Source organism: Trichechus manatus, unplaced genomic scaffold, assembly GCF_000243295.1.
Source record: "Trichechus manatus latirostris isolate Lorelei unplaced genomic scaffold, TriManLat1.0 scaffold00327, whole genome shotgun sequence".
NCBI classification, from domain to species: Eukaryota; Metazoa; Chordata; class Mammalia; order Sirenia; family Trichechidae; genus Trichechus; species Trichechus manatus.
The window spans coordinates 605,722-629,475 of NW_004444263.1; the positions used below are offsets into that span (position 1 = coordinate 605,722).

At 50.5% G+C, this 23,754-nt stretch overlaps 4 protein-coding genes across 4 annotated transcripts in view; 3 read left to right on the forward strand and 1 right to left on the reverse strand.

Annotated features, from left to right (window-relative positions):
• PPT2 (palmitoyl-protein thioesterase 2) overlaps positions 1–6,423 on the forward strand; it is a 14,933-nt gene extending 8,510 nt beyond the window's left edge. The window contains exons 8-9 of the mRNA XM_023725550.1: positions 5,928–5,982; positions 6,172–6,423. Of these exons, the coding sequence (XP_023581318.1) occupies positions 5,928–5,982; positions 6,172–6,315 (199 nt within the window). The 3' untranslated portion in view covers positions 6,316–6,423. The remainder of the gene's footprint in view (positions 1–5,927; positions 5,983–6,171) is intronic.
• Positions 6,424–8,657: 2,234 nt separating this feature from the next.
• Positions 8,658–10,684, forward strand: EGFL8 (EGF like domain multiple 8). Its single transcript, XM_004390780.1, has 8 exons — positions 8,658–8,765; positions 8,962–9,084; positions 9,188–9,297; positions 9,407–9,502; positions 9,618–9,788; positions 9,871–9,950; positions 10,027–10,180; positions 10,487–10,684. The coding sequence occupies exons 1-8, from the start codon at positions 8,665–8,667 to the stop codon at positions 10,531–10,533; spliced, it is 882 nt and encodes a 293-aa protein (XP_004390837.1). The 5' UTR covers positions 8,658–8,664; the 3' UTR covers positions 10,534–10,684.
• Positions 10,685–10,741: 57 nt separating this feature from the next.
• AGPAT1 (1-acylglycerol-3-phosphate O-acyltransferase 1) lies at positions 10,742–18,770 on the reverse strand. Its single transcript, XM_004390782.2, has 7 exons — positions 18,454–18,770; positions 14,224–14,432; positions 13,883–14,016; positions 13,372–13,547; positions 13,111–13,206; positions 12,909–12,981; positions 10,742–12,029 (listed from the first exon to the last, which is right to left on the reverse strand). The coding sequence occupies exons 2-7, from the start codon at positions 14,421–14,423 to the stop codon at positions 11,845–11,847; spliced, it is 864 nt and encodes a 287-aa protein (XP_004390839.1). The 5' UTR covers positions 14,424–14,432; positions 18,454–18,770; the 3' UTR covers positions 10,742–11,844.
• A 2,187-nt stretch (positions 18,771–20,957) lies between these two features.
• Positions 20,958–23,601, forward strand: RNF5 (ring finger protein 5). Its single transcript, XM_004390791.2, has 6 exons — positions 20,958–21,335; positions 22,169–22,187; positions 22,279–22,391; positions 22,681–22,735; positions 22,815–22,932; positions 23,039–23,601. The coding sequence occupies exons 1-6, from the start codon at positions 21,196–21,198 to the stop codon at positions 23,134–23,136; spliced, it is 543 nt and encodes a 180-aa protein (XP_004390848.1). The 5' UTR covers positions 20,958–21,195; the 3' UTR covers positions 23,137–23,601.
• Positions 23,602–23,754: the final 153 nt, after the last annotated feature.

Here is a 23,754-nt window from a genome sequence, read left to right on the forward strand (position 1 = left end):
TATTTTGGAGCCCTGTCATTGGCTGCGTAGATATTTATTATGGTTATGTGCTCATGGTGGTTTTTCCCTTTAATCATTATATAATGTCCTTCCTTGTCTTTTATGGTGGGTTTTCTTTTAAAGTTTATGAGAGATTAGTATTGCCACATCTGCTCTTTTTTGGTTGCTGTTTGCTTGATGTATTTTTTTCCATTCTTTGATTTTTAATATATTTGTGTCTTTGTTTCTAAGGTGTGTCTCTATAGACAGCATATTGATGGCTCTGTTTTCTTTTATTCATTCTTTCACTCTGTCTCTTTATGGGTGCATTTAAGCCATTTATGTTCAGTGTGATTATTGATGGGTGTGAGTTTATTGCTGTCATTTTGTAGTGCTTTTTTTTGGTGGTGCTGACATTTTCTTTGTTCCTCTTACTCTCCTGTGCTGAATTCCTTTTGTTTGTGGATTTTTTTTTGTTTCTTTTGTTTTTGTAGATTTTGTGTTTCCTGAGACTTTGTTTTTCTTTATTTTGATGAGTAGGTTTGTTAACTTTCTTTGTGGTTACCTTGAAATTTACCCCTATCTTCCTAAGTTTAAACTAGTCTTTTATTAGTTGATATTGCCTTGATTTCCTCTCCATTTGAAAGTTCTACACCTGCACCGTTTGTTTCCTCTTTTATTGTTCTGACGTTGTTGTCATTTACAGATTGCTCTCTCTGGTTCCCCGTTGTAAATCTTTTAGTTTTGTTTTATCCTTGAGAGTTCATTACCTAGGTTGGTTACTGGCTGGTGCTGTCCTGTGTCCTAGATTCAGGTTGTTGTCTGATGTTGTTGGTTCTCTAACTGAAGGACTCTCTTTATTAATTCTTATAAGTTTAGTTTGGTTTTTATATATTCCTTTAATTTCTGTTTATTTGGAAATGTCCTAATTTCGCCATCATATTTGAGCACGAGTTTTGTAGGATGTATTATTCTTGGGTGGCAGTTTTTTTCTTTCAGGGTTTTAAATATGTCATCCCATTGCCTTTTTGCCTGCATGGTTTCTGCCATGTAATCAGAGCTTAGTCTTATCGTTTCCCTTTTGTATGTGATTTTTTGTTTTTCTTGAGCTGCTCTCAGGATTCTTTGTCTTTGGTTTTAGGGAGTGTGATTATGATGTCTTGGTGATTTTCTTTTAGGGTCTATCCTATGTGGGATTCGTTGAGCTTCTTGGATGATCGAAATTTCATCTTTCATGACATAATGGAAGTTTTCTGTCAGTAAATCTTCAATGATCCTCTCTGTTTTCCATTTTCTCTCCCTGTTCTGGAACTCTGATCACATGCAGATTTTTGCTCTTGATTGTATGCCACATCGTTCTCAGGGTTTCTTCAGTTTTCTTCTCTGATTTTTCCTCAAACAAAGTGGTATCCAAGGATTTTTCTTCAATCTTGCTGATCCTATCTTTCATTGTTTCAGATTTGCTCCTAAAACCTTCTATTGCGCTATCTATTCCTGAAATCTTGTTGTTTATCTTTTGAATTGCTAATTACTATTTTTGTATGATTGCCAGTTGCTTATTGTGACATTTTGTTCCTGTATTATTTTCCTGAATCCTTCCATTGTTTTGTCTGTGTTTTCCCTGATTTTGTCTGTATTTTCCATGAATTTTGTCTATTTTTTCCTTACTTTTGTCTGTGTTTTCTGTCATCTCTTGGATATCCCTGAATATTAGTGTTTTGAATTCCCTACTGCTATTTCCAGTGTCTTTTCTTCTACCGGAAGGCCATCTGGTGTTTTATTTTGGTTGCTTTCTGGAGCCATCCTGTCCTGTTTTTTTAATATGTTTTGATATTGTCTGCTGTCTTTGGGACATTCAGGAATTATTTTCTTCATTTATTGATTGTAGATTTGTTTTTGTCCTGCTTTTTTGTTTTATTTGGTTATGTCTGAGCAGGTGGGCTGGGCGTGCTTTGTTGCTTGCTCATCTGCAGGCATGATACTTCTCACTACCTTGTCTAGGTGGGCAGGGCTGGTTGCTCAGCCATGGTGCAGCAGGGCAGGTCCAGTGGGGGTGGCGAGGGGTGGGGCTGGGTAGTTTGTGGCATGTATTGGGGCCAACAAGGCAGGGCTTGGGGGCAGTGCAGGGCAGGGTCCGGTGGTCTGTGCCAGTGCTGCTCAGGGGCACGGTGCTTGGCACATGGTGCAGATAGGGCAGGAGGGAAGGGAGAGTATGTGATGTATGGAGCTAAGTAGGTGAGAGAAAGAAAAAGAATCAAAAAAAAAAAAAAAAAAGGAAGGGAAATAAAGTAAATAAAATGGCAGTGCAGTAGGATTTGGTGGGTGGGGGCGGGGCAGATCCATTGAGGCCAAATGCCAGTGTCTTTCTAGCTGAGCAATGCAGCTCAGCCTGTCAAGAAATGGCGTGGGTGGTGCACAGGGCTAGGTGGGCAGGGAAAGAGAGAGAAGAGACAACAACAAAACAAACAAAAAAATATGGTGTGGGGGAGCCAGCCATTGGGGGAGGGGCTGAATTGGGGTGGTGGCAAGCTGATGTCTCTCTTGCCAGGTGATGCAGCACTGCCTGTCAGGAAGGGACAGAGGCAGCACAGGGCCTAGATGGGAGGAAGAAGGGAAAAGATAAATAAAAAATATAGTGCTGAGGGAGCCAGCTTGTGGGAGCAGTGCAGACCTGGGGAAGCCATGTGCCAGAGGCTCTCTAGCCGAGTAGTACAGCACAGCCCATCAAGAAGTCGGGGGGCAGGGGGGTGGCGCATGGGGCTAGGTTGGTGGGAGAAAGGAAAGGAAGGAAAAGAGAGAGAGAGAAGGGACAAAAAGAAAAAAGAAAAACAAAAAATGGTGCCACACAGCCGGTGGTTCGCTAGCCGAGCGGTGTGGCACAGCCCATCCAGAAGGAGCAGGGATGGCACAGGGGGCTAGCTGAGCAGGAGAAAGGAAGGGAGAGAGAGAGAAGAAACAAACAAAAGCCCCAAAAATAGTCACAACAACAAAAAAAATGGCACTGAAGGAGCCAGGACAGACCTGGGCAGCAGTGAGCTGGTGTCTCTTTGACCAAGAGACTGTGGCCCGCTGGAAAGTGGCAGAGGCTGCATAGAGGGAAGGAGGATGGGGCGTGGGAAAGCATGTATTCCTGGTTACCGGGTGCTCTATCTTCTGTTGGGAGCTCTGGGAAGTTGCCTTCCTGTACTCCCTGTCTGCCATTCTTGGTGGCTGAGGTCCAAGATGGCAAAGCTGTGCCTTATTAGCTAGTAGCAGACCTCCACTCCATAGCTCTCCTCATTCTCTGTTCTCTGTCAGTTTCTTATTCCTTTCGGTGCCTGATCGAGTTCTTTATCCTTTCATTTGACACGTAGGCTTCCAGCATTGACATTTGTATCTGTTTTACTTGATTTTTCAGGTCTTTGCTGTAAAGGGACGGCATGGTGCTTCTGTCTATGGTGCCATGTTGGCTCTGCCTTCACTGGAGGATTTTAAGTGAAGGAGTGATATCCCTCACAGTAGCCAAGAGATGAGTTTTATATACACTATCTCATTCCACATTTATAACCCTATGAACAATAGTAATGGCTAATGTTTATATACCAAACCAAACCCTTTGCCATCAAGTTGATTCCGACTTATAGCAACCCTGTCAGAGTAGAACTGCTCCATAGGGTTTCCAGGGCTTTAAATCTTTACAGGAGCCAACCGCCACATCTTTCTCCTGAGGAATGGCTGGTGAGTTCAAACTGCTGACCTTTTGCTTAGCAGCCAAGTGCTTAACCACTGCGCTACCAGGGCTCCTTCATGGCTATGTAGTTTTTTTTTTTTTTTATTGCTCCAAGGCACTGTTCTAGTACTTTTCATATATTACTTCATTAATCCTCACAACAACCCTATGGGTTAGCGACTATTATCCCCATTTGATATATGAGCCTGAGGTGCAGAGAGATTAAATAACTTGATTAAGTTCATAGTAGGTGGTGAAGTCAGGCTGTATGACCTTTAACCACAATGTTTTACTGCCTCTCGTTGAGGGAGGTATTCTTATATAGAACCAAGAGGATAAGTAACAATCTCAAACACACAGTGGGGAGGGCGTATGGCAGAGCTGGGATTCAAATGCAGATCCACACACCCTTAACTGCTTTCTTCGGTGTTGTTAGCTGCTGTTGAGTCGCCCCTGACTCATGGTGACCCTAGACCTTTGTGATCCATAGACTTTCACGGGCAGATTTTCAACAGTAGATTTCTTAGCCCTTATGAAATCTAGCTCCTCAATGTGGCCTCTAGGCCCCCAACCTAGCTCCTCCATGTACCCAGCTGTTCCTTACCTCTGTGCCTCTGCTCTCACTGTTCCCTCTGCCTGGGACAGCCTTCCCCAGGGTCATCGCTGGGAAGCCTTTGCTGATGGTCTAAGGCTAGGGTAGGGGCCTCTCCTCTCTACTTCCACAGTCCCCTGGGTTTACCACCATTAGCATTTGTCCACTTATTCATGGCCAATGTCTACTCAGTGCCTGTGCCAGTTAAATATTCTTAATTTAAAAACATTGTAAACCTTTTTTTTTTGAAGTAATTTCATATTGAAGTTACCAAATAGTAGAAACAATTCCTGTACTCTTCACCTAGTTTTCCAAAGTGCTAGTATTTTACCACATTCATGTTCCTATTCTTTCCCTCTATCATCTATCTATCCATCCATCTACATATATAGAATACGTCCTTCATAGAGAGGCAGTAAAACATTGTGGTTGCGAGCCAGAGAGCCTGACTTCACTGCTTACTAACTTTGAACTTAGACCTGTGCACGTCAATCTCCTCACGTGACAAATGGGGAAAATAGTCACTTGGATAGAGTTGTTGTGAGGATTAAACAAGGTAATATATGAAAAGTACTTAGAACAGTGCCTTGGGACAAAAAAAAAATGCTATATAAGGTGAACTATTATTGTCGTTCATAGGAACATATTAGCATCCTCTTTCTCTCTACCATTTGAGAGTAGGTTGCAGACATGATGTCCCTTTACTCCTAAATACCTCTGTGTCTTCCCTATAAACAGGACATTCTCTTACATATCTACAATAAAAACAAAAACAACACACAAACAGTTGATATCGAGTGAATTCTGACGCATGGTGACCCCATGTGTGCAGAATAGAACTGTGCTCCACAGGGTTTTCAATGGCTGATTTTTCAGTAGATCACCAGGCCTTCTTTCCAAGGCACCTATGGGTGGACTCAACCCTGCAACCTTTTGGTTAGCAGTCAAGTACGCTAACTGTTTGCACCACCCAGGGACTCCACATATCCTACAATTATTAAAGTCAAGAAATTAAGTGATACAGATATCTATAGATTTTATTCAGATTTTTCCAATTGTCCTTATAGAAAAAAATCCAGGGGCAAGGTACAATCCAGGATCACATGTTGCATTTGTTTCTTTAGTCTCTTAATCTGGAACACTTCCTCAATCTTTGTCTTTTATGACATTGACATTTTTGAAGCACATGGGTCTGCTCTTTTGTAGAATGTCCCTTAGTTTGGGTTTGTTGGATGTTTCCTCACACTTAGATTCAGGTTATGCATTTTTGGTGGGAATTCTGCCGAAGTGATGCTAGATCCTCATGTGTTCTCAGTGCATCACCTCATGAGGTACATGATAGCTCGTTAAATATCTTGAGTAGTCCTCCCTGGTATTTGTCTCCCCAAAAGGCCGGGAATTCCTGAAGGGCACTAGCTCACCTTCATTTTTTCCAAAAAACCAAAACCCACTGCCGTGGAGCCGATTCCGACTCATAGCAACCTTATAGGACAGAGTGGAACTCCCCCATAGAGTTTCCAAGGAGCGCCTGGTGGATTTGAACTGCCAACCTTTTGGTTAGCAGCCATAGCTCTTAACCACTATGTCACCAGGGTTTCCTCATTTTCTCCAGCTCTTCTGATAACCTTCCCTCAAATCTCTTTGTAGTTTCTTTGGTTTCTACGATGCAAATGAGACGGTCTTAGAGATGGAGGAACAACTGGTAAGCCTCCTGGGATCATGTCCCCTCTCTGCATGCACTGTCCCATCTCATTCTGAAATCTTCCGTCACTGACCCCTGATCTGAAGGGGTCACCCTGTGGGAAGGGGACCTGGCACACCGGTAGTCATTCATTTTGTCTCTTCTTGTGTCTTTATTCCATGCTTCCGTGCCCTTTCACCTACCTTGAAGGTTTATCTGCGGGATTCTTTTGGGCTGAAGACTCTCTTGGCCCGGGGGGCCATAGTGAGGTGTCCAATGACTGGGATCCCACACACGGCTTGGCATTCCAACCGTACCCTTTATGAGGACTGCATTGAACCATGGCTCTCCTGAGGACATCTGCAGGGGTCCCCCAGGAACCCCCCAACCCAGAGACCCAGTGGCGGCCTTGGAAAGCAGACGTCAGGCTCTGGCGTGCCTGTGACCACCTCGTTGCTTCCACACTGCCCCCCACAACCAGGGCTCCCACAGCCCCCGCTCCTTCATGAATGACAAATCCTAGTCTCCCCCCGACATCTCCTCTCATTTGCGGGGCTTTTCTATGCTCTTCCTTTCTCCTAAGGCTGAGGGTGGGAAGTGGGAAACCAGGTTTTTAACTTGTGGCTGCTACTGCTGCTGCTGCTCCTCCGTATCTGGCTGTACAGGAGGGAAACCCGGCCCCTGCCTACCACGGGGGTCTCCTTCCAGGCCACTCAGGACATTTTTAGCTTCTCTTCTCCTCATGTTCCCTTTTTCCTCTGAATGCCCTAGTTGTTAGCCCTCCCAACCCCCAGAAAGGACTGCCCCTGAGAGTGGGCTTCTGTGGCTCCCCTATGGGGACAGTCCCATTCTTGAAGTGTCAGTGTTGGGGAATATCTGTGGCCTGCAAGGCCCATCTCAGGTTTGGGATCCCCCAGTCCCTATGTTCAGTTTTGGGGTACCCCGTGGGAGCCTAGTTTCTCTGAGGCCCCACCCTCTCTTTTAGCTACCCTTGAATGGGGTGTTTCTCCTGTATTTATGGAAATAAAGTTCCATTTCCTCAGTGTAGCTTGGTTCATTTCCAGGTGAGGGGAACCTGGCTCCCCAAGGAGGGTGGGGATGGAGAGCCTGAGGCTTGGGTGCCCGGATGCCTGGTCTGGGGTGGGGACCCCACTGATGTTTCCGTTCTCTCAATGCCCATTCTATATGGGTTCCTGATTCTCTGCGGGTTCTTTCCTGCTGAGGACAATTCTCTTCCTGTCCCAGCCTAAGATTGGGGGGCTGAGCCCGGGGCTCCCGTGGTCTGGGCCCCAGCCCCATGGGGTGAAATGTGCCTGCCATCCCCCAGGCTAGACGAGGGGGCTGAGGGTCAGGGTGGGCATTTGTTGTGGCTCTTCTTGACCTTTGTAGGGCAGAGTTGGGTGAGGGGCTGGACAATGAGCCTCCTCTTCCCTGAAAGAAGGAATTTTGGCTGAGACAATAGGGCCCTGTCTGCTGTGGTATGGGGGGCGGCAGCTAACTCAACCCTGTGCCCCTCCAAGCCCTAGCAAATGTCATCAAGAGATGGGGGCAGTTCTCCCCTTGGTGCCTTGGGCTGTCCCCCTTGCCCAACTGCCCCTTTGTGACGACTTGCCCTTTTTTCTTTCCTCATCTGTTCTTGCCTCTTCTCCCATGATCTGGCCCCACATTGTTCCCTCAGCTCTGTCTCCCTCTCTGCCCCCCAGCTCTCCCCTAGTCTTGGCTGAAGGTGAGGGTTGGGGGAGGGCACTGGTGGTGGTATAGATCCAGTAGCTTCTGCTGATTTGGGGGGGTCCAAAAACAGGGGACCTCAGAGTGTTGGGAAGAAACTTCTAGGGGGCCCTTTGCTGGGATGAGGGGAGTGGTACTCAGACTCCTCTGAGCTGACCAGGCTAGAGCTAAGGAGGAGGCTTGTGGGAGGGGGCAGAGGTGGGTAGACTCTGTCTGGCCTGGCCCCTCCTCCTTCCCAGCCTGCCCAGCCTGCCCAGCCTGCCTACCAGTCTGAGCTTTGGCTGCTGAGGCTGGTCTGCCTGAAGTCTCTGGGGAGAGAGACGCCAGGTGGGAATGGGAAGAGGGGAGGGCAGGTGGGAAATGTCAATGGGGAGGGAGTGCTGGACACTCAGACAGGATCCTAGGGTGTGTGTGTGTTGAGTGTTGTGTGAGTGAAGGGTGTAGGTGTGTGTCCAGGGTGTATGTGATGGTGTGGAGTATGAGGGTAGTAAAAAATACATGTAAGGTGTGGAGTTTCCAGGTAGGTGGGTTTGTGTGTTTGTAAGGTGTGAGGGGGTCTAGAGAATGGTGAAGAGGAAATGGTGTATATCTGGGGTTTTGAGGTATAAAGATTAGGGGCAGGTTTGAGATAGGAGGGTCACTGAGGTATATGTCCCTCAGGTTTGTGTAGAGGCCTGGTTGGCTAGGTTGGAGGGGTGGTGGAGGGCGTGTGTAGGGTGTAAGCCTGTATGAATGGTGCTGCATGGATCATGCTGTGCTAAAGGAAGCTGGGGCGGCTGGATGAATGTACATGTAGGTGTAGACATTCCTAGTAGCTAGTGCCAGTGTATATAAGTGAGTTTCCTGAATGCCTTAGGAGACACTAGCAGACTGCTCTTGGTGGAACTGGGCTTGATGAAGTTAGTAGGAGAGGGGAAGGGCCTCCATTAACCTCTTCCTGCCTGCAGCCCACAGAGTCTGGTGTCAAGGAGAATCATGGGGTCCAGAATTGAGCTGTACACTCTCTTAAGTGGACTCTCATTCTTCCTGCTACTGTTGCCAGGCGAGGGGGCCAAGGGTGGATCCCTCAAAGAGAGGTGACAACAGAGGGGGCGGGGCTGGGGGTGATGTAGTCACTGAGCATTCCGTTGGGGGTGGAAGTTTAGAATGGGGGTGACGGGTACTCACCGTCACTGGAGGGAGGACAGGGGCCTCAGTGGAGCCTTGAGAGAAGTGAAGCTCCCCAGGGCCTGGCCCATTCAATATCTCCCAACTCCTCTGGTGTGGATGCAGTCATGGTGTCTGCTCCAAGCAGACGCTGGTGGTTCCGCTCCGCTACAACGAGTCCTACAGCCAACCCACATACAAGCCCTACCTGACCTTATGCACTGGACGACGTGTCTGCAGCACTTACAGGTGAGGGATGGGGAGTTGGGACTGTGGGGATTTCTCAGGAGGGACCCCAAGAGCCCCAACTGGGAACCGCATCCCAGTGTCCTGAGCTGGTGCTGTGTTCTAGGACCACGTACCACGTGGCGTGGAGGGAGGTGAGGCGGGAGGTGCAGCAGACCCACACCCTGTGCTGCCAGGGCTGGAAGAAGCGGCACCCAGGGGCACTCACCTGTCAAGGTGAGGCTGGGTCTTCCCAGACCCTGGGGGAGGCCCGCCCTTCCGGGGGCTGGGATCATCAGTCAGGGTCTGTCACTCTCCCTTGCACTCTCCTTCCTCTCCCCCGCAGCCATCTGCACCAAGCCCTGCCAGAACGGAGGCATCTGTGTGCAGCCGGACCAGTGCGAGTGTGCCCCTGGCTGGGGTGGGAAGCACTGTCACGTGGGTGCGTCTGCTCCCCTCCCCGGGGGCCCCCTACTGTGGCACTGGGGGCCTCCCTGCCCACGCCATCGCCTGGCCCTGCCCCATCCCTTCAGCCCCCTCTTCTTTTCCCTAAATAGATGTGGATGAATGCAGGACTGGCGTCACTCTCTGCTCACACCGCTGTCTTAACACGGCAGGCAGTTTTACCTGCGGCTGCCCCCATGACCTGGTGCTGGGCCCAGATGGGCGTACCTGCACGGAGGGCTCTCGGGAGCCCCCAACCAGTGCCAGCATCCTCAGCGTGGCTGGTGAGCCGCGGGGGTAGGAGCCACAGGGAGGGCACGGGGTCAGCAGTGGGGGCCCCAGCAGTGGTGATGCTCTTTGTCTTAGTTCGGGAAGCAGAACATGACGAGCACACCCTAAGGCGGGAGATTAGGGAGCTGCGTGGGCGCCTGGAGCAGCTGGAGCAGGTGAGCAGAGGCACCTGGGCCCTCGGGGCACAATGGGCCCCGCCCCAACCATCCTGAGGTGTCTCTTTCTTGGCAGTGGGCCGGCCAGGCCGGGGCCTGGGTCAGAGCTGTGCTGCCCATGCCGCCTGAAGAGCTGCAGCCCGAACAGGTGGCTGAGCTGTGGGGCCGGGGTGACAGGATCGACTCTCTCAGCGACCAGGTGCTGCTACTGGAGGAGAAGCTAGGTGCCTGTGAGTCCTCCCCCACTTCCTCCCCACCAGGGACCTCCTGTCCCCCACCTACCTTCCCCAACTCGTGGGAGACTCCTCCCCATCTCATGCTTCCTCTTTTGCCAGAAACCCTCCCCAACACTCTCTCCCCACACCTTCTGGATATGCCCACTTCACCACCCCTCTCTTCCTGGGAGCCTAGTCCAGTGGTTCTGGTTAATTGTTGGGTGAGAGTGTCAGTCTCTCCAGCACCCCCTGCCCAGCTCCAGCCTGGAGGCAGCCCCCACAGGCCACAGCCAGTGTTTCTATCTCCTTGTCATTAACCAGGCTCCTGTGAGGACAACAGCCTGGGCCCTGGCCTCAACCACCGATAAAGAGCCTCTGCGGCAGCCCTGCCCCCTAATTTATACAGAAACTGGACCCCCTAATCTTCTGGGTTTGGCTGGCTGGGGAGTTGTAGATAAGGCTGTCTGGCCACCTAGGAGCAAAGGACACTGAGGACAGCTGAGGAAGAAAGGGGGAGGCAACCTGCCTCAGCCCACCCGAGTCTTCAATCTCTAACAAACAGAGCCATAAAGAGCCCAGATCTCTCTCTCTCTTTATTCTCGGTTTCTTGCTATTAACCAGATAAGTAATAAAAACCAATCACGCAAAACTGTGTCCCACCCTCTCCTTTTGCTCCCAGCCCACTTCCCCGATTGTGGGCACGCATCTGGGGTGGGAGGCAGGGAGTGGTTAATACCACAGCAAGGAAATGAAAACTGGCCCAGAGAGGGAAAGCCTCAAAAAAAAAAAAAAAATAAAAATAAAAAAATAAATTAAAAGCCCTATCCCCCCCAGCCAGGGTTCAGTTTCTTCCCCAAGTCCCCAGGGAGCAGAAGTGAGTGCAGCAACTGATGTCTGCCTCTTCCCCTTGTGTCTGGTTGGAATAGTACAGTGAGGCTGCAGGGGGCTGGGTGGGTCCAGGACCACTGAAGAACTGTACCATGGGGGTGTGTTTGCGGGAAGCAGAGAAAAATGTGTGGAGACCAATCTGGCCGTGTGTGCCCAGGAGTGTATGGGACCCTAGGCATCTGGGCACAGGCAGGGATGAGACCTCTGAGTTACAAGAGTCCAGCCGCCACTGACAGGTGGCTCCATGGGGCGGGAGTAAAGGTGCTGAGAAGTGTTCCCAGGATGAGCCTGGGAGGATTGTTCCAGGAGCAGATGGAAGTATCAGCTTCCAGCCACAGGGTGAGGAGTCCTCCTCACAAACGGATGAGTCCATTGAATCCATGGACTTGGAGTGGAGGGGAACTGTTCCATAGAGTGGATGAGTCCACTGTCCAGTGTGGAGTGGAGAGGGAGAGAAGACCACAAAAGAAGAGTGTCCACTGGGGACAGGATAGAGTGTTCCCCACCCTTGTGAAGGCTGAGCCACTCGAGATGGGAGGAGGCAACTGTTCCACAGACAAGATGGCAGGAGAAGGGATCAGAGTGGAGACTGCACCAAGGCAAGAGAGCCCATGAGTGGGGCTGGGAAGGGGTAGGGAGCGGTGCTGTATCCACATTCACTTCAGAAGTTGAAGATTCCAAAGAGATGAACAGGTGGGGAAAAGGGAAATGAGGAAAAGGGCTGGGCCCTGCTCCAGGGCCCACTGGGCTGGTAGGTATGGGGGAGAAGACAGGGTAGATGGGAGGGGAGCTCACAGCCGGGCCTCGGCCACCCCCCCAGGCTTCTTCAGATAGTCACCACCACCCCGGCCATCAGTGGAGATTTCCCGGAAAACTGTGAGCATGGAGTGCCGGACTCTGTCAGCCAGCGCTGGGACGTCATCTGGTATCAGCCCTTCTGTGGGCACTGGGGGCAGCACTCGTACCTGACATTGCCCTGGGAGTAGGGAGGGAAACTGTCATGGCCTGTCCACCCAGGCCTCTGCCTCCAGGTGGGACCCAGCTCCTCCTGAGCTCTCCTGTTACTCCCTCCTCAGACATACAGTTCTCTCCCCTTTCTACCAGACAACCACCCCTCTGCCAGCAGCCACCCGTTCTCTGAGGCCCCCCTCCACAAAGCCTTCCCAAGACCCCAGTCCACACACCTCTTCAGCATGCTTTCAGCCCCGGTTGTCTGGATTTAGCACTTACTGCAGTGTGTTATTCATTATTGCTTTGCCCACACAGGTCTTGTCTTTCCCACTAGATTACAGCCCCTCTTGGAAGGACCAAGTATTACCCATCCAGCAGCGTGCATTTTACACATGGTGGGTGCTGAATACAGACAGTCACCAGGTTACAAACAAGATCCGTTCCTAAGTCTATCTTTAAGTCGAATTTGTAGTTGGAACAGGTACATATAGCTCTTATTTAGCATCAGTTAGTCAAACGTTTGTCTTGATTTATAGTATATATTTTACCTTTCTATGCATATAAAACACTTAAGAAACACTCCTAAACCGCACAATGTTTTTACAAGCGTCACAAAGTACTGCATTCACTCATTATTACGAACCACTGTATTTAACTCAAATTTTTAATATAATAGGTTTTATGGCAGTCCGTTCTTAAGTACATGTCCGTAAGTTGGATGTTCATAACCTGGGGGCTGCCTGAATACTTTTTGAATGATGTGGGGTCAGACTAGTTGATCCCATGGATTCCTCGCAGCTCTGACATTCCACACTGATGGGTCCTCATGTCTCATGGGGATGTCCCCCAAGCCTCTCCCATGGCCTTTCTGGCACCCCCCACCAGCCCTAGCAAGAGCCCTCACCCGAGGTGAAGCGGCGCTCCTTCTTGCAATAGAAGTCTTGGTAGGAGGACATGACTATGGGGACAATGGGAACCTAGTGGAGGAGAAAAGGGAATTAGTCTGCAGCCTCCTTCTGAAACCCTCACAGGAAGCCTCTGGCCAGAGAAGAAGGGATGATGGGGTGATGGGGAGCTTAGCAGAAGGAAAGGGAAATAGTAATTACCTGGGCCTGGACTGCAAGATGGAAGGCGCCACGTTTGAAGGGCAGCATAGAGCCATTGTGGTTTCTCGTTCCCTCAGGAAAAACCCAGACCCGCACCTGAGGGAGAAAAGGGTCAAGGAAGACACACGCATATAGAAGGGTCAGAAAGTGGGTGTGATGCTATGATGGGACCTCTGAGGCCCCTTTGGCCCTGCATATCAGTTTATTTACAACTATTCTACTCCACAGCCCCTGAACTCCCATTTCCCCAGTGTGACTCACGTCCTGGGTAAGCAGGGTCTGGGCCACCTCAGACATGACATTGATGGCATCCCCTGTGCGCTTCCGGTCGATGAAGATGACTCCTGCCAGCCAGCAGGCAAGCCCAGCAGAGCCAGCCCACAGCAGCTCGCGCTTGGCAATGGGCACACAGCGGCCAGGCAGGACCTCCATCATCCCTTGGGCAGAGGTGGGGTGAGGGTGAGGATCAGGGTGGAGGTAGAATGTCACAGGAGGTAACTTCACCCAGGTCATCACCCACATTTCTAGGGACTGGAGGTAAAGGAAGGGAGGCACTGGGGGTGGGGCAGGAAGCCCCAAGTGGAGGAAGGAGTGAGTAAAGGTATATACGTCCTGCCTATAAGGGCAGCTCTAGGGAAAGAAGGCTTGGGAGGGAACTAGGAGGAAGATCCCAGAGGAGAGGAATTAAGGGCTTCCAAGGCAGGGAATTCTGGGGAAGATTCCAGAAGGAAGGACATGGCTGGGCGAGGTGTGCCCTGTGGAGGTGTCTCACCAAGTAGGTCGAGGGAGCTCTGGTGATTGGAGACAACGACATAGGGCTGTGAGGGAGGGAAGTGGTGGGCCCCTCGCACCTCCACCCGGATCCCGTACAGGTATTTGATGTGGAGCAGCATCAGACGCAAGATCCTGTGGGGTCACAGCAAGGGGCTCCGGTGGGATCCACTGACATGCTCCCTGCCTTGGCCTCTCTGTCTTTCTGGGCATCTTTGCGGCACTCTCCTCCTTCCTTGTCCCTGGCCTCTCAGCCTCTCCCACACACCCCATGCCCCCCCTGTCCACTGCTCACCCTTGATCCTTAGGATCCCTCATCTCCTGCCTCCCCTCCCCGCTCACTTCATGTTCTCGACGTTGCGTCCTCGCACAGCACACACAGGGATGGCGAGCACAGCCAGGAAGAGGATCCAGCCATTGTAGAAGGCCATTTTGAAGAAGTACTTGGCACTGGGGCTGCAGAACCACAGGGTGGGAAGCAGGAAGAGCAGCAACAGGAAGAGCAGCAGCAGCACCATCCATGCCCCTGGCCACAGCTCCATTCTGGCCACCTGCAGGGGACAGGCAAGGGGCAGTGGGCCTGGTTCCTGGAGGGGAGCAGGGCAGGTAAAACACAGAAGGTAGGGTGGGGGACTATGAGGACAAGGGCCAGGGCTCCCACTGGACACCGAAATCTTCTCAGATAGCCTCTCCAGGATGGGGGCAGTGGGGATGGGAACCTCAGGACTGCTCCTTGCATGCCCCAGATCCATTCAGACAGACAAGAGACATGAGACGTGGACATGACAATTCACAGGCATGATAATAAAAGGCTGATAATAATAATGATAGCTAACACTTGTAGCTGGTAAGGGTCTTATAATGGTCCGTACCGGCACTGCCCAATATAGTAGCCACCAGCCACATGTGGCCACTGAGCACTTGAATTGTGGCTAGTCCAAACTGAGATGTGCTCTGTCAAATACACATCAGGTTTCAAAGACTTACAATGAAACACAGAATATCAAATATCCCACTAATAATTTTTTTATATTGATTACATGGTGAAATGATGATCTTTTGGATATGCTAAATAAAGCATATTATTAAAATGAATTTCACCTTTTTGAATGTGCCTACTAGAAAATTAAGAATTACATATGTGGCTCGCATTATATTTCTGTTGGACAGTGCTGGTCCACACGCTATGTTAAACTCTTAAGTATGATCTACACAATAACCTATGAGGTACTATTATTATTTACGTTTTATAGGAAGTAGATCCAGAAATGTTAAATGACTTACCTCTAGTCATATAACTCCTAAGAGGCTGTTCCTAGATTAAACATAAGCAGCTCATACTCCTAACCACTTGGTTATGCTGTCGCCTGTATGTATACGCTACACACAGGTATACACAGCAAACAGCAGATAGAGTGATAGTGCCAGAACACACACAGACACACACTGAAGAGCTAACTGGTAAGAATAAAGACTCACATCACTAATGCAGACGCAGACACGCACTGTAATGCAATGACGGGCACATTCACATACACACACACAAGTTTACAAACATACCCAGTAACAGATACCAACCAACCAACCCACTGCCATTGAGTCAATTCTGACTCACAGTGACCCCATAGGATTTCCAAGGCTGTAAATCTCTATGGAAGCAGACTGCCACATTTTCTCCCATGGAGCTGCTGGTGGTTTTGAATTACTGACCTTTCGGTTAGCAGTCAATTGCTTTAACCACTGCGCCACCAGGGCTCCTCAGTGACAGATAAAGGAATGTAAATGCATAGCTAGAAAAATCCCTCTCCACCCAGGCAACCTCCCCTGTTCCCAGTACAGGCAATTGCTACCTACAAAGACAGGCAAGCAAATTCCACCACCCCCCTCCCTCTCTACCAACAAACCCTGGAGGCAACTTGGTCAGGCAGGTAGAGTGTTAAAGGCCTCACCAAGTGGAGAGAGGGCAGAGAATGAAAGGAGCATCACACCACCTGCCTCAGGAGAGGAAAGGGCTCAAGAGGAAGAGGCCCAGGCACACAGCACCTGCCTTCTAGTTCTTCCTCCTTCCTCCACTCTGCCCACTGCTGGTAGGGTCACATTTCACAAAAAGGGTATTCAGGCTAATACCTGTCATTCTCCCATTAAGGTCACAGGCACTTCCTCCCGATGACAGAAGGGCTGGACTCAAAGGTAAGCCCTTTGCCAAGGGTGAAGGTTAACAGGCAACACAGGAAACACAAGCTTCTGCCAGCTCTAAAACGGGGCAGTTACACACAGTGTAACTTTTGTGAGCTGCTCCATCCCTGCTGCCCCTGCCAGCTCAGATCAGCTTAGATTCTCCCCTGGACCCTAAGCTATTTGCAGTAGGTTCCTCTTTTCCCTCAAATCCGTCTTCCAAATGGCAGAGTTTTTTGTAGCACAAATCTGAGAATTTCCCCATCTCGTCTAAAGGCCCTTCTTGACAAGCTGACTTCTGCTTACATCTTTGGCCACATCCCCACAAAAGCCATTTTTGCTCCAGTCAAACTGATTTACTTTAGTTCCTCAGACACTCCATTTACTTTCATGCTTCTGTGCCTTGAGCATGCTGTTCCCTTTGGCTGGAATGTGCTTCCCCCTCTTCTTCACCTGCCTCACAAGATGACTGTCACTTTTTAGAAGGCTTCTTGAACCTTCCAGGCCTGTGTTTTTATTACACTTTTATTTTGATGAGTGGTTCTCAAAGTGTGGTATCAGAATCGCCAGGGAATGCTGTAAATGCAAGTTCTTGGGCCTCACCCCAGACCTACTGAATCAGAAATGCTGGGCATTGGGCCCAGCAATCTGTTAAACAAGCCCTCCAGGTGAGCCTGATATGCACACAAGTTTGAAGTCCACTGATCTTGACACCATGCTGTGTGTTAACTGCTCACTGGCATTTTCATTTCCTTCCCTCAGCTGTAAGCAGCTTGAGGACAGTGACTGCCTTATCTCCAATGCCCCAGAGAGGAGATAGAGTTGACACTCAATGAACATTTGCTGAATGGATTATAAGGCTGTACCCACACACCCACAATTAATGAGAGAAGACAGTTCTGATCATGAATCAGATGGCTACACCTTTCAAGGAATAGTAACCATAAAAAGAAAAGGCACCACGAAAACAATGAACACGCCAAGTCTAACAGTAACCTATTCTGAATACACACAAACAATACACAGGCATGGTGAAGGCAGAGTGTAGATGTCAGCTCACAGACGAGAGAGACATACAGAATAGGGGCCTGCATGTCACAGGGGAAGGAGCATGTTGCTGCCATCAAATATACGCCAACAGTGCAAAGAGTGGGGTGACTAATAATGTCCACAAACAAAACCAGATGATGGGGTGGGGGGGTCACTGACCCTGTGACATGCACTGATGAATTCCACGGACAGACAGTACACAGCCACTGCTGAGATAAGGTGAATAAAGAGACACAGGTCAGGGAGCTCAGCCAAGCAAGGCATATGGATGGGATGGTTCTTTGGGGACCTGGGGGCCCAGTTACCTTCCTCTTAATATGTGATGTCCAAGGATTTAGAAACACATTGGAGTGCCAAATGGGTTAAGAAGCAAATGGCTCACAAAAGATACTGCCAATAAAATTATGAAATAAACAATACGTGTAACCAGAAGCACACATACTATCACATGCCACATCAGTGTGTCCTGAGAAGGAACGTGTACATGTAGTGTGAAAACACGCACAGCAAACAGGCCACTCCAATCACAACATGAGTGTGTGCTAGTCAGCTAAACCATTGAATTCCACGCATGAAGATTCTGGCATAGACCATGGACATGTGCACCAAGACAAAATAAGGTATAACCTTTATCTGCTGAAGTAGACATACAAAAACATAAAACATGCCAGTACACACACAGATGTGATATATGAAAACACACAAAGAAGTGGTACTTGAACATGTCAGAACTGGATGGGAGACATGGGACCCAAAATATGAGAAATGAGTAATTCTGAGGGAAAATAACACATCATTTCTCCATAGCCCATGGACAATACAGGGACAACTGAGGTACACGCAAGCCATTAAATGTGTCAAAGGCACACAGGCTCAATGTAGAAAACATGCCCCACACAAGGCATCTGTGTCAGTAAGGGTTAGCACAGTGTGGAAGGACACAGTGGAACCTGAAGACCTGTGCCTGGAGGGAAACAAGAGAGGTCTCTGAAGACATTCCCAGGAAGCAAATTCTTCTGGGGGGGGGAGGGCAATAAACCGCCTTCTTCTTTCCCCCTCCCCCCTTCAAGAGTCATGTGGGGCCAAAGACCAGGAAGCGGTATTGGGGAAGGTGTAGGGAATGCCCTCTTCAGGATTCCCTGCCCACACCCCCAGTCCCCAATTCACAGGGTCTCCATCTCTCCTCCCTCCCGTCTGTTCCACCCTTCCTCCCTCTCTGTCCCCCTCTCCTCTCCCCAGCATCCCTCTCCCCAGTCGACACTCCCAGACCCAATCTCTCCCCATCCCCTCATCCACGTCCCCTTCAGCACCCTCCTCCCTCCTCCTCCCGTCCCTTTCCGCCCCCACCTCAGTGGGGTGGGGGGCCTGGGGGGCTGGCCCCCTCCCCAGCCAGGTTGCGGCAGCGGTGGTGGCGGCTGGCTGTGTCTCTGCCTCTGTCGGGGTGTCGGTGCCAAAGGGGCGACGGGATTGGGGGGTGTCCTAGCCCCGGCCGATGGAGGGAAGGTGGGAATGGGAGGCTGGGCCCATAGCGGTAAGAAATGATGGAGGGTTGTCCCCCCAGATCCCTCCCTCCCTTCCTGCTGTCTCTCTCTGAGAGCTGCTGCTGCCGCTTTGCCCCCCACCCCTCCCCACCGCCTGCTGGTTTCCGGGGCCGGCCAGGAAGTGGGGGGCGGTGATGGGCGGCCTATTTTGCCAATCACCTCCCAAGGACCCAGGCATTTCCTCCCCTCATCCTCTAGCCTCCCCTAGCTAGCTCCTCCTCGCAAGAGCTCAGCTGGGTTCTGCTTCTGGCCCTCTCGGGGTCCAGCTGTTATCTTTTTTTTCTCCAACCCCTTTTCAGCACACACAGCTCTAGGTCCCTGGGCGCTGTGTTCTTTCCTCAGCCCATTCCTTCCCCTCATTCTCCATCAGCTCTCCACTTGCTGCCACTTTTATTTGGTTGGTCTCTTTCTGGTTTCTCCCTTTCTCCTTAACTCCCGTATCTGTTGCTTCTTCTCTCAAGCTCCAACTCTTCTCTAAGACCCCCTTTCCTGTCCTCGATTCCGTTTCAAGCATTTATTATGCTACGCATTGAGTTCTTTACCTCTTTTCTCTAGGGTTCCATCTCTCCTCACCTCACCCTCCAGCCCTCTGGTGTAGTCTGGTCTCTTTCACCCCTTCCCTCCCCCATTATCTCCCAGCAGTCCAGCTCCCTCCCCCACCCTCTCTGGCCTTCAAAGTTAAGGAATATTCCCTAGCCCTTTCCCCTTTCCCTTCCATGCCGTTTTATTTACTTCAGTACTTTTTCCTTCCCAGTTCCTTCCTTCCTACCAACCTCCTTACTCAAGCTGAGCGAACCCTTCCCCCCCCAACATAGAATGTGGCTGCATCTTTTCTTCCAATGGGTTCCTTGAAAGAAAAAAAAAAAAGTGGGTAAGAATGCTGATTCCTCATCTAGCTCCCTTTCCAACCCTGCTCCCCTCTTCCCCATACCCCAGGGTGCCCCATATCCCTTTACCAGGATCGTTCCCTCACTCCTTCCTAGGTCTCCACCTCTCCCTCTCAATTCCTTCTTTCCTAAACGACCTCAGGCCTCCTGAACCCTCACCTCCCCCGTCTTCTAGGCATCTCCCAACTTCTCACCTCACCCCACTTGAGTCACGTGGGACCTTTTATCAGTGTTGCTGAACAGCCTTCAGCCAGCGACTGCCTCCCGCCCCTAGACACACCTTTTCCTTGAATGAGTTTTCACACCCTGGGGATGAAGATGTAAAGAACACTGGCAGTGGGAGGACTGTTACCTAGTTCTGCTCCTTGGGCCAGAGTGAGGGTCACTGTAGGAAAGGCCCAAACTCGTAGGAAAGGCCTAAGCTCTGAAGCAGTTGCCAAATTCCTAGGGGTCCAGGCCAGTAGGAAGACCCCAGTTCTGCAAGACACATCGTGAGAAGGAAGGGGCGGGCCTAACCCCATTCCGTCGCGTGTCACCTAAAAAGGGGCGGGCCCATCTACACCCACGCACAAAGGGGTGGAGACAGACCTTTTCAGCTTTTAGGCTTAAAATGGAGTCGAGGTCAACTCTGTTCTACCCTGTGTGTCACACTAAAAAGGGGATGGGCCTTTAGCTCAGTTCTGATCTGTAAATCACCTAAAGAGGGACAGGCTGAGCTGTCCGGCCGAGGGAGATGGGTTAACACCAACGCCGCAGATAGATGCTCGCACCGTCCAAACGTCGGGCTGATCCCAGTTCTGCTCCCTTCTTCACTAAAACGGAGGGGCGGACCCAAATTCTGCTCTCTACGTCACCAAAGGAGGTCGGAGCCATTTTGAACTCTGAGACCCCAGTATTTGCCCTCTTTTCCGAGCTCTTCGCCGTCTTTCCAGATCTCGGCCAATCAGGGGCGAAGGAAACGGCCCAATCAGCCGAGAGAGTCCACAGCCAGAGGACCCGGATGAAGCCATACCGGGGCCTTTGAACCTAAAGCCCGGCCAATTGTAGAGCAGTCACCATGGAGACAAGACGGTGAGGGGGTGGGACTATAGACGGCTCAACCCTCTCAGGATTGGGCTGGTTCGGCCCATCGCATGCTGCGCATGCACATTTTACCTACTCTCCATTTTCCGGCCAAGTTCTAACCAATCAATTGCTTTGGAGTCACAATCCAAAGTCCAGTAGGAACCCAGACTTTCTCTGAAAGAGGAAGTGAAGGAAAGAAAAGGGTTTATAGTGGGCGAGGTCTATGCAGTCCGGAACCAATTGCTTCTGGCCTTTGTTTATGACAGGCAGTTATTCAGATAAATAAAACCCTCCCTGGCTGAGCGACAGGACTTTCGAGTTATTACCATCCCCATGGCTCTACATACTGACTGCCACTGTAGCAACCAATAGTCTTTGTGCAAGGGTGGGACCGCGCAAACCCCTTTCCGCCCGTATTATACCAATCATTTTCCTTGAACCCTATGTGATTGGCAGGCACTCAGACCAGTAGTGATTAAAAAGCCTTAAAGCCTGCCCAATTATCGTGGGCAGGAGGCGGTTTCTCGTTTGTTGGGGTGTGTGTATGTGTGTTTGGGTGTACTGAGGGGGTACGCGGGGGCGAAATAGAATCGGCCATGGCCGCAGCAGAGGAGGAGGACGGGGGCCCCGAAGGGCCAAACCGCGAGCGGGGCGGGGCAGGCGCGACCTTCGAATGTAATATATGTCTGGAGACTGCTCGGGAAGCTGTGGTCAGTGTGTGTGGCCACCTGTACTGGTGAGAAGCGGGAAAGGGGGGCGGGAGGAGGGGCTCGCGTTCGTACTGAGGAGGCTGGCGGCGGGGGACCGTACAATCATACAGCTAATTAGAGAGCACATCCCTATAGGTGAGACACGCGGAGAGGATCTATGTCTCTTTAGGTATGTGTGGGTGGGAGGGTCGCGTCTGTAAAGACAGACCTGTGGAAAGTAGGGGTCATGGGAATTAGGAGCTGGGGCGTGGGGTATGTTAAGAGAGTGTGAGACGGAAGGGACACAGTGTGTAAGGAGACACCAGCTTAACAGTGGTCTTAGCAGTAGAGACGGAAACAGACCCAAAGGTTAGGGGAGGCATGCATTAGTTGAGGGTGGGAGACCCAGGGAATGGTAGGATCACATTCAGGTGAGATCTGGGAGGGGTTGGTATGACAAATCTGGGGATAAGGGCACTTGGGAGATTAAAGGGTCCTGGAAATAGACTTTATGGGCCTGAAAGTGAGTGGAAAGGAGTAAGGGGGAGCTATGCTAATAAGGGGGTTTGGCTTGGGAGTGATGGGGCTGGGTTGAAGGTTAACTAGAAATTAAGTCTACAGGCAGAGGATTGAGAATGTATGTGTGTGTGTGTTGGGGGAGAAGAGGATTGAGTGTGTTGAGGATGGTTGGAGCTTCAGGTGTTGGAAGATCAGAGAAGCAGGAAGGCCAGGTTGGCTTTCGTGGTAGAGGTTGCGGAAAAGATGAAAAGCGACAGCATGGATACCTGGGAAGGAGTGAGATGGATATCTATGAAGTCTGGGTCTGTGCATCTTTTCTATAGTTAGTTTGACCTTTTTTTTTCTCCCTCCCCCCATCCAGTTGGCCCTGTCTTCATCAGGTGCGTACTCAAAGGAGATAAAGAGGGAGATGGGGAGGCCTGAGGAGCTGGAAGACTGTACTGGAAACCACTTCATTTCTTTTCTCTTCAGTGGCTGGAGACACGACCTGAGCGGCAAGAGTGCCCAGTGTGTAAAGCTGGGATCAGCAGAGAGAAGGTTGTCCCACTTTATGGGCGAGGGAGCCAGAAGCCCCAGGATCCCAGGTGAGAGAGGAGGTGGTACTCAGGGAAGGTCGAAGGCTTTCTGCCCTGGGAGGGGTGTGTGGAAGAGGAAAAAAAAAAAAAAAAAAAACTGTTGCCATTGAATCAATTCTGACTCATAGTGACCCTATAGGACAGAGTAGAACTGCCCTGCAGAGTCTCCTAGGAGCATCTGGTGGATTCAAACTGCCGACCTTTTGGTTAGCAGCCATAGCTCTTAACTACTACGCCACCAGGGTGTGGAAGAGAAGAGGAGAACATTCCTGTTAATACTCCCTTTCATCTTTCTCAGACTGAAAACTCCACCCCGCCCTCAGGGCCAGCGACCAGCTCCAGAGAGCAGAGGGGTGAGTCTTCTTCTCCCACTGTGTCCCTTCCTTGTCCAAGACTTGCCTGGCTCCCCTCTGACTTTCTCTGCCTCCCTAGGGATTCCAGCCATTTGGTGATACTGGAGGCTTTCACTTCTCATTTGGTGTTGGTGCTTTTCCCTTTGGCTTTTTCACCACCGTCTTCAATACCCATGAGCCTTTCCGTCGAGGCACAGGTAAGAGCCATCCCTCAGCTCCTACCGGGGAGCCCTCTGAATCCCCTCAACCTGCTTCCCGGCCCTGGAATGGGTGCTTGCTCTACAGCCCTTCTCTCTCCCACAGGTGTGGATCTGGGACAGGGCCGCACGGCCTCCAGCTGGCAGGACTCCCTCTTTCTGTTTCTCGCCATCTTCTTCTTTATCTGGCTGCTCAGTATTTGAGCTGTGCCTCCTTCCTGCCCACCTCCAGCCAGAGGAGAATCAGTATTGGGGGTCCCTCCTGACCCTCCTTACTCCTGGACCCCTTTCCCCCAGCCCCTCCACTTCTGTTGCCTAAGGCCCAACCAGCCACTCTCAAGGAGGGCACAGGGAGGAAAAGTGGTATCTGGACACAGGATGGGAGAGCCTTCTGCTCTGAACTGCTCACTCATTCTAACTCCTGGCCCTGAGGAAGGCAGACAGACTGAGGAGAATGTCTGTTTATCCTCTCTCCTAACCCTTTGCTTTCCCCCAGATTTCTAGATTTCATGCTGAAAGGTGAGCAGGGTTCCTTCTGACTCTCTCCCACTCCCCACTTGTTAATTTAATTTTTCTCTCCCCAGTGTTTAGTATGGGTTCTGACTCTAAATGCTTCCTCCCACTCACGACCTCCTTTATTACAAATTAAATAAAAAAAGGTGAAATGTATTGGTGGGAACTCTTCCCAAAGTCTTCCTTCCCTCCACCTTCCAGGACAGGAGCATCTTTTCCCCACCTTGAGTAGATGTTTGAGGTGGTGTGGGGCAGCATGGGGGAGAGCTGCTCCAAGGCTCTCAGGCATGCAGCAGGTGAGGTCACCAC

Coding starts and splice junctions, on each gene's coding strand:
- RNF5 (XM_004390791.2), top strand. CDS start 21,196: ATGGCCGCAGCAGAGGAGGAGGACGGGGGCCCCGAAGGGCCAAACCGC. Junction 22,392..22,680: donor CAGAAGCCCCAGGATCCCAG/GTGAGAGAGGAG, acceptor CATCTTTCTCAG/ACTGAAAACTCCACCCCGCC. Junction 22,933..23,038: donor GCCTTTCCGTCGAGGCACAG/GTAAGAGCCATC, acceptor TCTCTCCCACAG/GTGTGGATCTGGGACAGGGC.
- EGFL8 (XM_004390780.1), top strand. CDS start 8,665: ATGGGGTCCAGAATTGAGCTGTACACTCTCTTAAGTGGACTCTCATTC. Junction 9,085..9,187: donor CGTGTCTGCAGCACTTACAG/GTGAGGGATGGG, acceptor GCTGTGTTCTAG/GACCACGTACCACGTGGCGT. Junction 9,789..9,870: donor CAGCATCCTCAGCGTGGCTG/GTGAGCCGCGGG, acceptor TCTTTGTCTTAG/TTCGGGAAGCAGAACATGAC.
- AGPAT1 (XM_004390782.2), bottom strand. CDS start 14,423: ATGGAGCTGTGGCCAGGGGCATGGATGGTGCTGCTGCTGCTCTTCCTG. Junction 14,017..14,223: donor CGCAACGTCGAGAACATGAA/GTGAGCGGGGAG, acceptor GTGACCCCACAG/GATCTTGCGTCTGATGCTGC. Junction 12,982..13,110: donor ATCTTGCAGTCCAGGCCCAG/GTAATTACTATT, acceptor CTCCTCCACTAG/GTTCCCATTGTCCCCATAGT.